Below are 18,606 nucleotides of genomic sequence, written 5' to 3'. Positions count from 1 at the left end.
TTAGATCAAGAAAGTGGTTTGTCTTTCCAGAATAGGAACTTCTTGTCCCTTGTGGTGGACATTGCCTAGATTCCCCGGTCAAAGATCCCACTCTGGGTTTTAAAGTTATAACTCCCAGAGGATGTCTTACACTGAAGTCCATGGGGATCTGTTTTTGGAATACAAGGTGTCTGTGGATTGGATGGGAAGAAAATGCATCTTTATTTTTAGATTGGATCTGAAATTTAACATTTTGTTTAATTATTAATATAGGTGACAGTCCATAGTAGTTGGCAATACCTAGACTTTGTCATCAATAGAACCACAGATATTTTCAGGGGTGCCTGAGTGGCTTAGTCGTTTGAGCCTCTGACTTGGTTTTGGCTCAGGTCATGATCTCAGCATCATGGAATGGAGCCCGGCATTGAGCTCTGTGCTCAGTGAGGAGTCTGCTTGAGATTCTCCCTCTCCCTCTGATCCTCCCCCTGCTCGTGCTCTCTCTCTCAAATAAATAAATAAATCTTAAAAAAAAAGGAATTACAGATATTTTCATACCACATTACAGTTATACAAAATATCATTTATGTGTGTCATTTCCTCTAAATTGTGGGAGTTAATAGATCCACTGCTAGATCTTGTTGTATTATGTGTTAATATGGCAAATTTAATAACATTTTTATAATTGTCAATGTAATTGGTTTCCTTTTAAGCCTATCTTTGATTTTATTGATTAAAATCATTGTTTTGAGAAGAGATTTTAATTTTCACCAGATTTACGGTGGAATCCAGGACACAGTAAAGATTAAGAAACTCTGTACTTGACTTCAGTCTGGGTCAGTTGCTGAGTCAATTTTTTCTGAGAGCACAATATTGGCTAAATTTTTCTGTCCTTTAATTACTTAGCAGACAATGTGTTCAATTCCTAAAGCCTCTGATTCTAGAGTACTATTGGAGTCTTAATTTTTTTTTGAAGTCTTTTTCCCCCTAAGTGGAATTGCTTTTTTTCTTTTTTTTTTTTACTTTTACCATTAGCCTTTTCTTTCTTTTCTTCCTCCCTCCCTTCTTTCCCCTTCACCTCTTATACTTTCCCTCCTTATCCTCTCTTAATTTGTCCTTTTCATTTTATATTTAGAAGTTAATATATGTGCACATTTACATTTAAACAATATATAATATAATGATTTCTAGTGAGTTTTGGGAAAATAACATTAAAAACAACATCTCCTGCTAACCCAGAAAAGTTCTACAAAGGTAAAAGAGAAAGACAAATTTTATTATGGAATAAACATTAAACAAGAATGTGATACTAATAATCACAGGCAACCCACTAAAGAGACTGCAGATACAAAGAGAAATCTCACCATATTGCATAGCTAAGCAGAGACCAACCCATTATATACATGTTCTCAAGATAAACAATAACTAGTCTCAAATAAGACGACTTGCTAGTATCATTTGCATACATAGGTCATCCTAAATTAACCAGGTAATTAGAATGATAGTCTGTGTTAGCTAATTGCCTTTATCCATAGGAAAATTAAACTTCTTATATCTTTTGACAAGAAATGGGACTGTGATGTGAGCCAGGTCCTCACAGAAGTTAGGCTTCTACCCTTCCACAAAAACTGGGAGATAGAGGTGCTATTTCTTTGATGATTGCACAAGAGATGGTTCCCAGGTCCTTGAGAAAGGCATTCCTGGGTTGAAAAGCTGGAATTAAAGTTGCAATTAAAGTGAAGCCTGCTGATTTAGGTTGATCACTGACATCTAAGAAGAAGAAGATAGCAGGAGGTGTTATACGCAAACAATGAATCATGGAACACTACAGCCCCATATTAGGCTCCCTGCTCAGCGGGGAGTCTGCTTGTCCCTCTGCCCCTCCCCATGCTTGTGCTCTTTCTCTCTCTCTCAGATAAATAAATAAAATCTTAAAAAAAAAAGAATGGGGAGAATTGTGATAGGACATTTAATGACTTTTCAATTATTTAAAGGGATTTTACAAACTTCAATGCCTAAACAAATATAAAGATTTACAATTTGGGTGGGTATATGGGGGCTCTTTAATAAGATGATTTACTAGCAAGAGAGTCCTTATCTTTTTTACGTGGACTGGCAGAAAGCCTCCACACAGGAACACATCATTAAGGATGAATGGCAGAATGGAATTGCAGTTAGTCTTACTCGGGACTGTTACGTCAGTTTGATTAGTCAGTAAATCAGTGTATTCTGTTGTTTAGTTCAGGAGCTTATAAATTCAGCTTTCTTATTAGGAGCAATTAAGACATTTTATAACACTTACCTGGGGGGGGGGGAATAAGTACTTTTAGGTCCAAGAGATTTGCCTTAAAATGTCTTTTTAGTAAAAGCTTGTTTCTTTCTTAGGGAAATCACATTCCTAAGCTCATATCTTTCTCTTTTAAAGAGAGGGCTAATAGTAGTGCTCCTTTGCTACAGTAATGAAATTGGAATTTCCAGCCCACATTCCTAAACACTGTATTATAGTGTCTATAGCAGGAAAACAGTAGACAGTATGGCTTGGAAACCAAATCTGAAGGAACCATAATGAATACCAAGCCAAGAAATTTGGACTTTATTAAGTAAGGTATGTTTGATTAGGAAAGGGAGATAATCAAGTAGATGTAGGAAGATTAATCAACCATGAGGTTCAGATTATTTTGTAGGGCTGCATGGATGGAGGCAAGAAGAATCAAGAGATTTTTGTAACATTTCTATTAAGAGGTAATAAGATTGCTTGAAAATGGAAAGGGAAGGGATATATAGAAAGAAGGAAGAATTGACAGTTGTAGCAACTCTAAAGATTGAGAAAGAAGTGTCCCAGAATGGCTTAGATTTATTTCTTACATTTAAAAAAATTAGTAAAATATTATTTTATTGGTGTTTGGTCCTGTGAATCTCAGCTATAATTTAGAGGACTCTGTTTTTGCTCTAATCAAAGTATGGGGAATGGAAAATTTTAGACTTCTTTGTTATTAGGACATGGTTTGATGAAATTTGGTTAGTGGTGTGGGTCCCAGTAGAGTGCCGTGCTTTGCTCCTTAGGATGTTGATTACTGCTTTATTATAGAGAACATTGTACAACAGCCATGCTTTTCCTAGAGTTTGGCACCTATAGCTTTTGTTAATAGCAGGTATGTTTACTATTAAGTTTAAGATTTAGGGTTGCTTAAGTCCAGCCATGGATATTATTTACAAGCATTATTTGCACATTTTAGTATTTATAGTAGATTTGGAAAGGCAAGAAAAGTGGCAGGCAATTATATTTTGAAACCTCATTAAACTTTATGCCATGAGTAGAATTACAAAGCTTGTTTTCTGAGAACAGTTGAAAAGGAACAGTCTTTGTAAGTTCTAAACACAAACTTTTTGTTGAAGATACTATTGATTGTGAAGAAAATATTGCCAACATATTAGTTTTTATAGTAAGTATACTTAATGTTTAAAAGAAATGGCAAAAATATCTTCTTTAAAAAATCTGGGGCTGTCTTCATGATCATACAACCTGTGCAGTTGCTTAGGGCCCCATAGTTATAAGGATCTCATATTTAGTTTCATGATCTGAAGTTGCTATCTTGAAATTCTGAATACATCTTGAATAAAGAGTCCTGAATTTTCATTGCACTGAGCCTCCCAAATTATGTGGCCGGTCCTGCCTAACTAAATTTGGTTCCTTTCAGATTGACTTGTATTCTGCTTAATTCCCTTCACCTGATCCCAGCTCACTTTTAACATGTGAAATCCAAGATAGAATTGCAGTTAAAGTGAAGCCTGCTGATTTAGGTTGATCACTGACATCTAAGCAGTTTGGATTAAGTGCAAATCACAAAATCTCAGTTTTGTTAGCCACAAACAACCACTTGAAGTTAAGTGAATAATTTAGCAGTCAAAATCCAAAAGAACAACGACCAAAAGCCCCATAGCAAAGGAAAAAAAAAAAAGAAAAGCAATGAATAGATATGAAGTGCTGGCCAGCCCCGACTCCTCTCCATACCTACTATAAGCCATTCAATTGGCATATGTCGTATCTATAAGCCATTCAATTGGCGTATGTCGTATCTATAAGCCATTCAATTGGCATATGTCGTATCTATAAGCCATTCAATTGGCGTATGTCGTATCTATAAGCCATTCAATTGGCGTATGTCATATCTATAAGCCATTCAATTGGCGTATGTCGTATCTATAAGCCATTCAATTGGCATATGTCATATCCTACGATGAAAAAGCAGCCTGTACAGATGTATATGGTGCAGATGCATGGATCTGTCATGCAGCTGCCAGAGGTTATATTTGTTAAGCAGCCTGCCAGAAGACATGAGTTTTGAAGAGGGGTCGTTGTTTGTGGGAGGTAGATTAATCTTATATGTTTCACAGGGAAACCATGTTGTCTCGAGTAAGGCCCAGTGGCTTCTTCAATGCCTAGAATGAGCCTGACCATATTTTTCTTTTCACATTACTATCTTAGTTGTGTGACCATTGGGTTAGTGGATGAGGTCAGCTTACAGGGAGAGAGATGGAGGCCAGAGGCAGGGTGGAAACTCTGGTGATGGATGAGGCAGTGTAATAAAATAGATTCTGCCAATGGGTGCATGACCCAGAGACTGAGAGAACATCAGTTGAGCTCAACTGATGTCTTGATGAAAAACAGATGAGACACATCGTATTGAAGGCGGTGAGAATAGTCTGTTTTATTTGACATTTTCTAATATTGAAGAATTTCCAAGTCTGAATATTCCTAATTTATAAATGTAGGGCTTAAAATATTTGTAATGAAGTCTAGTGTATATGGTGTTTATGTTACAGTTGTCATTGAAAAGGTGATTAATGAGATTTGGAGTGATTAATGAGGAAACAGCAATAGACTGAGCATCATTATCTATCCTGGTACATGACCTGTGGACATCTTTGGAATAACGAAACAGCAGGAGTGGCTTGAGCTGGGAAAGACATGAGAGTTTTGACCTGCTACAGAACCCCACTCACTGGCCCTCATCATAAAGCAAAAAGGCCACAATTTACCAGAGTCTCCTTACAACCACTTATGTTAGAGGGAGAATCACATTCAGTGCTGATGCAGATGCTGTATCAACCAAGAATTCTGGCTCTGAAGGAATTTTGTGCTTTCTTGGGGTAACATCAAATTGCTTTGCCTCAGTATAAAAAACGGAATGTTGGGTTCTCTTTTATCAACTCCCATTTCCTTCCCATTTCCTTGACTCATAATTCCTGAGGATATTTTGAAATTTCCACACACTTTTTCCTTGCCAGATCTTCAACTATGGGCAGGCATGGCCATAATTAAATTAAATTTGGAACCCTTTAAATTTAATAATTTCTCACCCAGACTACAGAAATATAATCCTGTTCATTTTTACCTAAATTAGTTTTTATTGACACCTGATACTTCCTTCCATTAGCTATCCTGATATATATCCCTTTTAGTCTCTCTCTAGATAGGACACTCCTTTCAAGCACTGATTTTGGTTTTTATATTCAATTACTTTTTCTTTTGTTGGCAAGGCAAAGGGAGAAAGAGTCCTTACCACAATTTTGCTTGGCATTCATGATGGTAAATTAATGGTTTAAGGCATCCTAATTAGAAAAGTCTGAAATGGGGTCCAGTGACAGAATTTTCCTTCATGGCATTATGTATTGCTAAATTTAAAGTATATAGTTTATGCTATTTTATACCATATCACACGGCATAAGATCAGTATCTAATTGAAAAATAGTCTGGTTATGTAGATGCATTCTTTTAACATTAAGTTTGTTTTTTAATGTTGTTCTGCATCCCATTCATCAAAACTATGGGAATGTTGTAACATTCAGAAAGGGACATGTTAGACAACTGCAGTTTTTAAAACAAAAAAATCAGTGGCCTTTTAAAGTCTTCTATAGCACCCTTTTACACTGTTGGTAGGCATGCAAACTGTGCAGCTACTCTGGAAAACAGTATGGGGGTTCCTCAAAAAGTTAAAAATAGAATTACCCTACAACCCAGCAATTGCCCTACTAGGTATTTATCAAAAGGATACAAAAAGACACATTCGAAGGGGCACATGCACCCTGATGTTTATAGCAGCATTATCAACAATAACCAAATTATGCAAAGAGTCCAAATGCCCATCGACTGATGAGTGGATAAAGAAGAGGTGGTGTGAATACACACACAGACACACACACACACACGAATCTTACTCAGCCATCAAAAAGAATGAAATCTTGCCATTTGCAGTGATGTGGATGGAGCTAGAGTATATTATGCTAAGCAAAATAAGTCAGTCAAAGACAAATACCATGTGATTTCACTCATGTGGAATTTAAGAAACAAAACAGGTGAACATAAGGGAAGGAAAAAAAAGAGAGGTAAACAAACAATTAGAGACCGTTAACTATAGAGAACAAACTGAGGGTTGCTGGAGGGAAGGTGGGTGGGGAATGGGCTAGATAGGTGATGGGTATTAAGGAGGACTCCTGTTTTGATGAGCACTGGGTGTTGTATGTAAGTGATGAATCACTAAATTCTACTCCTGAAACCAATATTATACTATATGTTAACTAACTATAATTTAAATAAAAACTTGAAGCAAAACAAAAGTCTTCCGTAGTGATGAAAGCTGGATTTTTTTTGGCTGAATTGTCAGGTACTTTGTAATCATTCTCTTATCACCTAAATTTTCTGCTAAATCATTAAACACAGGAGCACGTTGGTTTCATTATAGCCAATGTGCATGACACAGGAGCTTTAGCAAACTACTACTTCTTCACTTTTGTTCTTCTCACCTCCTTTGCTTTCCTTTCTCCTCCCTTCCCCCCTCTCCTTTTTTCTCAGTTCCCTCCTCAACTTCCCTCCCATCCTTTCCCCTCAATCTTCCTCCCCCTTTGCCTTCTTTGCATCTCCCTTCCCTCCCTTTCTCCTCTCCTCCTCCTCCTCCTTGTATTTCACATATTTTTTTGCCTTAATAGAATTAAAAATCTAAATTAGATTGATTAAGCACCAAGATAAAAAATAAAGCCCTTTGGTAAAATCTCCCAAGAGACCACTGAATAGCAGATGAATGATCCTGGTTTAACATTTTTCTGACCAACTTCTGAGTATGTCATTATGTAACTAGTAAAGCAAAAAGATCTAAACAGCAGTAAGTACATAATGAGTTGATTTTTTTTTTTACAGGTATTCTTAATTTGGAAAAGACATTAAACCAGAGACTGACCTTTCCAGTGACACATGTACACCCTATTATGAATAGCACTGAAACGATTCTTTTTGACTAAAAAAAGAGAAGGATTTAAATGGAGCAACATGGATTAAACTGTGGAATAGGTGAATGTTCTCTTTGGTGGTCCTCTCCATCTTTCCCTTCAGAATTCTTTTTTCTCAGGGTATCTGTTCTCTCTTGTCCCACCAATACCCAATACTGGGTAAGTGTCACCCAAACCTTGCTTCCTGCCCTTTCACACTGTGATTCATGTTATCTGGAGCTGTCTCTTTTTCTTACTTTAACTAACTTATTCCCAACTAGTCATAAGGGAAAAGGACTTGATAAAATAAGGCCTTAATAATGACTGACAGGTTATAATGCTGTCCTCCTCCAGTGCTTTCTCCAAAGTAACCTGCCAGTTGAGGGAAATAGTGCCTTTAATCACAATCAGTCAATCACTTTTGATATAGATATAGGCACCAATGGTGGTTCTTTGTTGTAGGAGAGTTTTTCTAAGCAACAAGTGGTAGTACAGAGATACTGATCTCTTCTACCTGCATCACTGTCTTTTATCTAGTGAAACCCAGCCAAGAGGATATCATAAAAAAAAAAAAAGAATCTTATGTGGAAAATAAAATGAAAACCAATTTCTGGAGCTGTATTGTCCAATGTAGTAGCCACTTGTCAAGTGTAGTTACTTGAATTTGCAGTTAAATCATTTGCAATTAAATAAAAGTTAAAATTTAGTTCCTTAGTTGCATTAGCTATATTTTAAGTGTTTAATGGCTACATGTAGCTAGTGGCTATTGTATTGCCCTTTGTAGATAGAGAAAATTTTCATCATCACAGAAGAGTCTTTTGGATACCACTCTAGAGTATACTTTGGAGTCAATACAGTTTCATCCCAACTTCTTATCAAGACTATATAGTCTTTATGGAGAATCCAGAAAGATAATTTTGTGGCACTTATAGGTTAATACATTCTAAATACAGATTTTCAAACACAGTGACTTGAACAATTTTTTTTTTGTAGCCCAGTTAACTAGAAAATTACTTAGAAATGTTTGAGTTAATTTATATTTAACTGTATATTCAACTCCAGAAAAATACCAGATTCTTAACTCTTTTCATGCCAAGAACATCTCTAGTCGTTTGTAATAATATTCGGAATATTACCCCCCAAGTCTCTAAATAGCTGTATTCTAGAGAACATGAGGAAGGAGTTAGGGACCGTATCAAGAGCATCTGAAGGGTGCTATTATTGAGGAATTGTCATCACCTAACAGTCACATTCCCACTCACAATTTTTCAAGGGATTCTAGGGCAGATGTGACTTTGAGAGTTTTACTGTTACTAAGTATGACTGTGCTGCATTGGCTACTCTTTTTTTCTATGTTCTACTATGCACAATCCATCCGTGAATCCAGGGCTTATACTTAACATGCTATTTTTCCCAAAGGACATAATTATAGACAGAAGTAGAAGGTAGAATCAAATAGAAATAGAGCACAAATGGGATTACTTATTTTTTCCAGTTGCCCCCCTGTGTACCCTTTCTCTCCTTTGTCAGTGAGTTGCTTTCTGGGAGAAATCTACAGGCATAACAACTCACATAAATGTTGGAAATGGCAGTAAGTGTCCAAATGTTTGCTTGAATTTTGCAGGTTTGTATTCAGTTAGGTTGCAATCAGTAGAATGCATGAACATAGAAGGTAGAACACATATGAAATTACTGAGAAAATTAAGAATATTGGAGCATATGGTATATTTTTAGTGACAATATTATTGCATATAAAAACTATCTGTATTTTCTCTAAGTTCATTGTGAACAGAATAAATGAATCATCATTGCTGATATATTTGTAGAATTTTTTTACACATGGTTTAAAAACAGGCCATAAGTAGAGATGACAAACATGTAAACACATGTTTCCAAGTAGATAATCAATAACAAAGACATAACTTGCTCCTTCATTACAATATATTGCCTCATTCAGCAATATTCTGGTAAGAATAGACTAAGATTCATGCAGTATTATATTCAATATTACAACAAAATCAACATCTTCTTGGAATTTTATAGTTCTTTTAAAAAGAGGTCTTGAAAATAGAAGAATTCTTGAAAGTTTATTTTATTTTTGATATAACCAGATAAAAACTGAAGCAAACAAGTCATGATATGATGCTGTGCATAGACTGAATTGCTGAACTCTGACATAAATATGTCGAGGAGAAGAGGTTACTACCTCAGGTGAAATGAATTAGATGACTGAAATTTTTATTGGTGTTCTGGTAAAACCACTCTCATAATATTCACTGGGCTATTTAAATGGTCTGCACTCATCATTTAGAGGAAAAATTTTAAGGTAGTCTGTATATACCTAATTTAATTTATAAGTATATAGAATGTCTTTCTAAAATATTTTCTTTTATATTAATCCATAACAGAATGTTAATTATTTGCATTTTTATTTAATATAGCTATTCACTTTGTGTGTATAACTTACACTAATTTACCATAACAAATGATATTTGTTGATCATTTTGCTAATTTATAGTTTATTTCTTACATTTTGCCTTCTTTTACAATTTTTATATCTAAAGCTTCCATTCTTCAATTTCATTAAATGGAAATGCACTAAAATAATGGATATTCTAGACAAAGGAGAGCCTGTGAGTTCTCTCAATAGCATTTTCTGTTGGTAATCATAAGGAGAAATTTTGTTCCATTTTTATCACTCACTCTGAAGATTGATAATGTAGTTGCTTGAGGAACATTATTTCTGCTATGTGGTTATTATTTCTGCTGCTCCCAACTTGAAACACTTGCATGTGGTTTTGTGAAGAATGTTGGTACTTGATTATAATCATAGCTACATCTCTTTTGATAGGCAATTTCACTTTGGAGAATAGGTGTAAGATTTTTATTGTTTTCAATATAAATCGGATCAATCTCATCATAGAATATAGAGTGTGTGAATGATGAGTAGGGTTTATTACATCATGTTTATTAAAATACAGAAAACTTTTTCCAACCTTACTGATTTTATGCTTTAGCTTGTTTAAGATTTTTTTAGAACTTCCTATATTCCTGGTAAGGCATGGCCAAAGCCTAGCTCAGAATCTGAAGTATGTTAGATGATTAATAAATATTTGCAGAAAGAATAACTCTCTGATACATATCTGTAGTATATAGAATATTCTGTTTTAGGAAGTGTAGCTTCCTTCTGTTCATCAGGAGTAGGTTGTAGTACATATAAAAGTAAAAGTAGTATTAGCAAGGAAACTACGATGTGGGATCTGTTCCACCAATTATTAAAATATATTATAAAGCTACATTAAATCCAATCCAGTATGATGGGTGTAGGTTTTATTTCCCCCACTCTAAAAGGAACAAAATAAAGGTTTATGCAGTTTAAACCACTTTCTTAATGTGAGTGGAAGGTCAAGTTTAACACTCGTGGGTTTTTTTTTTTTTTTTTTTTATTCCAAAGCTCCACTAAAAAAGAGAGCCCTGTAGAGAACAAACTAATGGTTACCAGGGGAAAGGTGGGGGTGGAGGATGGATTAAGTAGGTGATGGGGATTAAGGAGTGCACTTGTGATGAGCACTGGGTGTTGTATGTAAATGATGAATCACTGAATTGTACACCTGAAACTGGAATTTAAATAAAAATTAAAAAAAAGTAAAAAGATAGCCCTGGTGTACTTAAGGTCATATGTCTTTATTTTTGAAAAGACATATATTAATCAAATATATTTGTAATATGAAACCCAACATAGCTTTAGTTGAAATCCTTCAAACTAATTAATATGAAAACTTAATATCACACTTAATTCTGGTAAAGAAAGGAAGGATTATTTTTTCTATTACAATTCCAAAATAATTATTTGGTTGATATTTAAAATCTAATAGAATAATAAATGTTTGATTAATAATTGTCATTTTTTAACAAAAATTAAGAATTTGAATTTTTGATTAGCATGTAGTTTTATAAGTAATACACAATTAGGCTATTATCAAAAAATTAAAACATTGCCCACCACCCCAGTCTGGATTCTTTTCAGAGATAACAAGTGCTATGGCATTGGTGTGTTTCCTTTAGACCTTTTACTAGGCTTTAATATATTTATGTGTTCTCAGGGGAAATCTAAAGTATGGTGTGCTTGTTTTTTTTAATATATATGATGTGATTGTACATATCATCTACAACTTTTGTTTTTTATTCTACAATATATTCTGGCAATCTTTCCAACTTATTTTATATGGATTCACCTCGTCATTGTTTACTTTCAAATACATATAGAGTGATGATCTCAATATTCTCAAAAGCTAGCATTTATTTCTGTTTCTCAAGGCCACAGAGTTTTCTTTCACCGTAACTCATATTGACTAAAATAACCTTATATTATATGTTCTTTCCTGAAAGATAGGTTTTAGGTAGCAAAGAAAAAGAAAAATGATCAGCAATGTTGATTTAAACTATAGCTACTCCATTGAAAGATTTATACATTTAAGTCATTCCCTGTATCATTATTTGGGCTGGTTATCACACTCTCAGTCTATGGGTCATATACCTCTTTTATAAATTTTTAAAATACGTATGAGTGTGCCAAAGATTTTGCAATTTAATTTTGATCATTCTTTTGCAGGTTCTGATTTTACTATACTCCTATAGATAAACTCAATATATATTTTCTTTCTGATTGCATGGACCTCTTCTCTGCCTTTCAGGCAGTTTTCTGTGTCTTACTCAATTTCAGACTGGGTACTTTAGCTTATTATTTTAGGGGTAAAGTCCATCTCTTCCCTTTGGCTTATTTTCAGATATCACAGTCTTCTACCTCTTGCTCTAAGTTCCATATAATTATAACTCTTATGCCTACTGAAGACCTGGTAAGATAAGATCTGGATATGGTTACCTCTAAACTTTCAATGTTGTGTTCTGTGGAAATCCAAAGCCCTCCCTGAGAATCCTGTGAATTCCCTGGAGCTTACTTGGCTGCATTGCCTTTAGTTGTCTTGATCTGCACCCAGTTGCCCAGTGTTATGCCTGACCAACCTATTCTTAACTTTCAATTCTTTTTATTTATACCACACATCCACATTGTAGTTATATGTTTCTGTAATTATTTAGTTAATATTTGTCAGTTCCTTTAGGCCATGAGCCCTTTGAGGAGGGCAAGGATTCTCTCTATTCCATTACCAATCCCTAGCACAGTAGCTAATATCATAGTAGGCTCAGAAGAGGGACTGAAAATGTAAGGAAGGAATAATCAAAGGTAACTTGAAGCTTGAGATAGGAGCACAGAAAATTGGTCTTGAAAAGGAGATGGAGAGGAGAGAGGGGGAGAGGAAAAGAGTGGGGGAGAGAGAGAGAGAGAGAGAGGGAGAAAGATTATCCTGAAGACAGATGAGAAGAAAAAATGGATGAAAAGTGTGTTGAGAGAGAAGTGAGTGGAGTTGTATACCAGGTGGTTGAATCTCAGCTTCCCCAGAGTAGTAGGAAATTATGTGGATTGGAAGTTTTATAAAGTTAGAGTAGTATTATAAATCTTCTCTTTTAAGAGTATCATTAGATAAATTACATAATCTTGCTTACCTTCAGTTTTAACATTTATAAATTAATAATACCTCGGGGCACCTGGGTGGCTCAGATGGTTAAGCGTCTGCCTTCGGCTTAGGTCATGATCCCAGGGTCCTGGGATCGAGTCCCACATTGGGCTCCCGGCTCAGCGGGGAGCCTGCTTCTCCCTCTGACCCTCTCCCCTCTCATGCTGTTTCTCTCTCGCTCGCTCTCTAAAAAATAAATAAAATCTTAAAAAAAAATAATACCTCACGAGGAGGTTGGTGATGATTAAATGAAACAATGAAAGCAGAATTGCATAGTAGTTATAACATGGAATTGGAAATAGACTGGACAGAATCTTGCTTCTGCTACTTACTAGCTGAGTAATCCTGTACAAGTTACTTTAGAGTCTTCAATTCTGAGTAGTGTGAAGAAAAATGAGGAATCAAATTCCCTAACCAAAGAACTTACAAGATATAATGAAAGAGATGAGAATATGAAGGCTGATAACAACATGGTTAAATTTACTCATAGCTAATGAGCCAGGATTCAAACCCAGGCTAACTGCTCCCATGAGTTATACCTGGTCTCATAATCTCTAAGCTATACCACCTCCTAAATAGAAGCAATCTACTAGAAGACAATGGGGTTAGGGCTCTTTTTTGAAAAAAAAAGAAACAAACATCTCGTCAGCAGAGTGTGAGAGAGGTAAGTATATATTGAGCAAATCCTAGAAGAAAGGGAAAATATTTTCTATGTTCAATAGAGTGAGCTCTTGTTTATCTTTCATAGAATTAATGCCACAAAAACGCACTGAGAGAATATTTCAACACACTGCTATACTTTTCAGGACAGATAATTCTTTTTTTTAATTAAAAGATGAGCTTTTTTTAATAAACCACCTTACTGAGGTATGATTGACATGTAAAAAGTTGAACATATTTAATATATATAGCTAGATGATTTTGGTGGTAAGTGTACACTTGGGAAACAATGATTACTATCAAGACCATAAACATATTCATCACCACCCAGTTTACTCCCACCTTCTTCTTTTTCATCATCATCAACCTTATTATTATTTTGTGCTGAGAACACTTAACATGAGATCTATCCTCTTAGCAAAATTTAAGTATACAATATAGTTTTGTTAACTACAGGTACTGTGCTATATAGCAGATCTGCAAAATTTATCTTGCATAACTGAAAATTTGTACCCTTTGACCATCACCTCCCCTTTTTCCCCTCCCACCAGTCTCTGAAAACCACTGTTTTACTCTTTGCTTCTATGAGTTTGACTATTTTAGATTCCACGTATAAGTGAGGTAATAAAATGTTTGTTTTTCTGTGTCTGGCTCATTTCATTTAGCATATTGTCCTCCAGGTCCATGTTGTTACAAATGGCAGGATTTTTTTCTTTTTTAAGGCTGAATAATATTTTTTTGTACATATATTCCACATTTTCTTTATCAGTTATCTACTGATTGACATGTAGTCCATATTCTTGACTATTATGAATAATGCTGCAATGAACATGGGATTGCAGGTATCTGAGGTCCTGATTTCAATTCCTGTAGGTAAATAGACAGAGTAGGGTTGGTGGATCATATGGTAGTTCTAGTTTTCATTTTCTGAGGGAATTCCATACGTGTTCTATAATGGCTGTACCAATTTGTATCCCCACTAACAATACACAAGGATTCCCTCTTCTCCACATCCTCACCAACACTTGCCATATATGTGTAATTTTATGTATTTATATTTTAATTATGGACATTCTAAAAGGTGTGAAGTGATAGCTCTTTGTGGTTTTGATTTATATTTCCCTAATGATTAATGATGTTGAGCACTTTTACGTATACCTAATGTCCATTTGTATGTCTTCTTTTGAGAAATATCTATTCAGTCCTTTGTCCATTTTTTTTAATTGAAGTGTTTGTTTTTTGTTTTTGCTATTGAGTTGCAAGAGTTCTTTATATAATTTGGATGTCAACCCATTATCACATATACAATTTGCAAGTATTTTCTCCCATCCTGTATGTTGTTTTTCATTTTGTTGATTGTTTCTTTTGATGTGCAAAAATTCTTTAGTTTGATGTAATCCCAATTGTCTGTTTTTACTTTCGTTGCCATTCATATCCAAAGAAGCATTACCAAGAGCCACATGAAGGAACTTTCCCCCTATATTTGCTTTTAGGAGTTTTACACTTTCAAGTTTTACATTTAAGTTTTTAATTCCTCTTAAGTTGATTTTTGTTTATGGTGTAATATAAGCATTCAGTTTCATCATTTTGCATGCAATTATCCAGTTGTCCCAGCACCATTTATTGAAGAGACAATATTTTCCACATTGTGTGTTCTTGGCATTCTTCTTGAAGATTAGTTGAATGTATATGTATGGGTTTATTTCTGGGCTTTCTATTTCTGTTCCGTATCTATGTGGCTGCTTTTATGCCAGTATCATACTGTTTTGATTACTGAAGCTTTGTTATACAGTTTGAAATTAGGAAGAGTGATGCTTCCAATTTTGTCCTTCTTGCTCAAAACTTTTGACTATTGGGGGTCTTTTGTGGTTCTATATGAATTGTGGAATTGTTTTTTTCAATTTCTGTGAAAAATGCCATTGGAATTTTGATAGGGATTGCATTGACTTAGTAGATTACATGGGTTGTATCTGGACATTTTAGCAATATGAATCTTCAGTCTGTGAACATAAGATATCCTTTCATATTTGCTTATTTATTATTTTATTCAATTTCTTTATTAATGCTTTATAATGTCAGTATACAGATCTGTCATCTCCTTTGCTAAATTATTCTTAAGTATTTTGTTTTTTTTCCCAATATTTTATTTATTTATTTATTTAAGAGGGAGAGAGTGAGAAACAGCATGTGAGGGAAGAGGGTCAGAGGGAGAAGCAGGCTCCCTGCTGAGCTGGGAGCCTGATGTGGGACTTGATCCCAGGACTCCGGGATCATTACCTGAGCCGAAGGCAGATGCCAAACCAGGTGAGCCACCCAGGCACCCAAGTATTTTGTTCTTCTGGGTGCTTTTTCAAATGAGATTGTTTTCTATAAATTTTTTTAATAGTTCATTTTTAGTGTGTAGAAATGCAACTGATTTCTGTATGTTGATTTTTATCCTGTAACTTTAGTAAATATGCTTTTAGTTTTAAAAGTTCTTGGTGGTATCTTTAGAGATTTTTTTTTTTTTGATGATTTTATTTATTTGACAGAGAGAGAGAGAACACAAGTAGAGGAGCAGCTGAGGGAGAGGGAGAAGTAGGCTCCTTAACGAACATGGAGCCCGAGCGGAAGGCAGCCGCTTAACTGACTGAGCCACCCAGGCGCCCCTAGAGTTCTTTTTTTTTTTTTGAGAGACCATGTTTTATTACTTTTATGTACAGAAAATTCAACAGCATCCACTCAGCCCAGTTTGGTGGCCAGTTCTTTAGCCTTTGCCTTTTCCAGCTTGGCAATGCGAGCCACAGACTTCGGACCCAGGACGTTGCCTCCCCAGTGGCGGCGGATCTCATCGTATCTGTCATTGTAATTGGTCCTGATGGCTTCCACCAGCTTTGCCAGAGCTCCTTTGTCTTCCGAGTTGACCTCTGTGAAGGCGACGCTGGTGCAGGTCTTCCTGTGGACCAGACGCCCCAGCCTGGCCTTCCCCTTGATAATGCAGTAGGGAACCCCCATCTTACGACACAGGGCAGGCAGGAAAACCACCAGCTCAATGGGATCCACATCATGTGCAATCACTACCAGCTGAGCCTTCTTGTTTTCCACCAAGGTGGTGACAGTGTTAACCCCAGCTCGAAGGACAGGTGGCCTCTTAGTGGGGACATCCCCTTTGCCCGCAGCTTTCTTCTCGGCCCGGGCCAACAATCTCTGCTTCTTCTCCTGCTTTGTCTCTGGTCTGTACTTGTGGGCCAGCTTAAGCAGTTGAGTAGCTGTCTGGCGGTCCAAGGCCTGGGTGAACTGGTTAATCGCGGGAGGCACTTTTAGACGTTTATAGAGAATAGCCCTTTGCCGCTGCAACCGGATGTAGCGGGGCCATTTGACAAAGCGGGTGAGGTCCCTTTTGGGCTGGATGTCCTGTCCGATGCCAAAATTCTTGGGCCTCTTCTCGAACAGGGGGTTGACCACCTTCTTGGCCTCCTGCTTCTTCACGACAGCAGGGGCCGGGGCCACCTTCTTCCCCTTCGCCTTCTTCCCCTTCGGCATCTTGGGTTGCTGGAGGAGAGAGCCCTAGAGTTCTTTTATATATAGGGTCATGTCATCTTCAAACAGAAACAATTTTACTTCTTCCAATTTGGATGCCTCTTTTTTTTTTCTTGTCCAATTACTGTACCTAAGACTTCCAGTACTATGCTGAATAAAAGTGGAAAGAGTGGTCATGCTTGTCTTGTTTCTTGTCTTAGAGGAAAAGCTTTCATCTTTTTATTATTTAATCTGATAACAGTGGGCTGGTCATATATGGTCTTTACTGTGATGATGTACAATCCTTCTATACCTATTGGTTGACAGTTTTTATCATAAAGACTATTGAATTGTGTCAAATGCTTTTTCTGTGTCTATTTAGATGATCATATGATTTTTAATCTTTCTTTTGATAATGTGGTATATCACACTTATTGATTTGCATATGTTGTACCATCCTTGCATCCAGGATAAATCCCACTTGGTCATGGTGTATGATCTTTTAAATATACTCTTGATTCAGTTTGATAGGATTTTGTTGAGGATTTCTGCATCTCTGTTCATCAGGGATATAGGCCTCTACTTTTCTTTGATATCAGTGTTATGCTGGCTTCAAAATGAGTTTGGGAGTGTTCCCTCCTTTTCAAATTTTTGGAAATGTTTGGGGAGGATTGGTATTATTTTTTTCTTTAAATGTTTGGTAGAATTCACTAGAAGAGCATTTGGTCTTGTGTTTTCTTTGTTGGGTGATTTTTAATTATTGATTAGTCTTGATCTGTTCAGATTTTCTATTTCTTCATGATTTATTCTTGGTAGCCTGTATGTTTCTAGTAATTTACTCATTTCTTCTAGGTTATCCAGTCTGCTGCCATATATTTTTTTTTAAAGTTTTTATTTGTTTTTTGACAGAGAGAGACACAGTGAGAGAGGGAACACAAGCAGGGGGAATGGGAGAGGGAGAAGCAGGCTTCCTGCCAAACAGGGAGCCTGCTGCGGGGCTTGATCCCAGGACCCTAGGCTCATGACCTGAGCTGAAGGCAGATGCTTAACTACTGAGCCACCCAGGCGCCCCCATATAATTGTTTATAGTAATCTCTTATGATCCTTTGTAATTTCTGTGGTATCAATTGTAATGTTTCCAGTTTTTAAAATAATTATTTGGGACTTTTAAAAAGTTAATCCAGCTAAAAGTTTGTCAATTTGGTTTATCTTTTTATGAAACCAATCTTTGTTTTGTTGATTTTCTTCCTTTCCTTTTCCTTTTCCTTTTCCTTTTCCTTTCCCTTTCCTTCCCTTCCCGTCCCTTCTCTTCTCTTCTTTTCTTTTCTTTTCTTTCTTTTCTTTCTCTCTCTTTTTTCTCTCATCTTTATTTTTTCTTCCCTGTGCTAACTTTGGGCTTGGTTTATTCTTCTAGTTCCTTGAGATATAAAGTCAAGTTGTTTGAGATCTTCTTTTTTTTTTAATTAATGTAGGCATTTATCACTCTTAACTTTCCTCTTAAAACTGCTTTTGCTGCATCTCATAAGTTTTGGTATGTTATGTTTCCATTTTCATTGGTTTTAAGATATTTTTATTTCTCTTTAATTTTCTTGACCCAATGGTTGTGCAAGAATCTGTTATTTCAATATATTTGTGA

General features: G+C 35.8%; 2 protein-coding genes across 2 annotated transcripts in view; one reads left to right on the top strand and one right to left on the bottom strand.

The window, feature by feature from the left end:
* The window catches only part of CTNNA3 (catenin alpha 3), a 1,723,003-nt gene that overhangs the window by 431,197 nt on the left and 1,273,200 nt on the right, over positions 1-18,606 (top strand). The window lies entirely within an intron of this gene.
* LOC110589599 (60S ribosomal protein L7a-like) lies at positions 16,133-17,011 on the bottom strand. The gene has a single exon (XM_044916042.1). The coding sequence runs from the start codon at positions 16,992-16,994 to the stop codon at positions 16,194-16,196; it is 801 nt and encodes a 266-aa protein (XP_044771977.1). The 5' UTR covers positions 16,995-17,011; the 3' UTR covers positions 16,133-16,193.

Source organism: Neomonachus schauinslandi, chromosome 6, assembly GCF_002201575.2.
Source record: "Neomonachus schauinslandi chromosome 6, ASM220157v2, whole genome shotgun sequence".
In the NCBI taxonomy this organism is placed as follows: Eukaryota; Metazoa; Chordata; class Mammalia; order Carnivora; family Phocidae; genus Neomonachus; species Neomonachus schauinslandi.
Note: the sequence above shows the minus strand (reverse complement) of the source record. Positions and strands in the feature narration are given on the sequence as shown.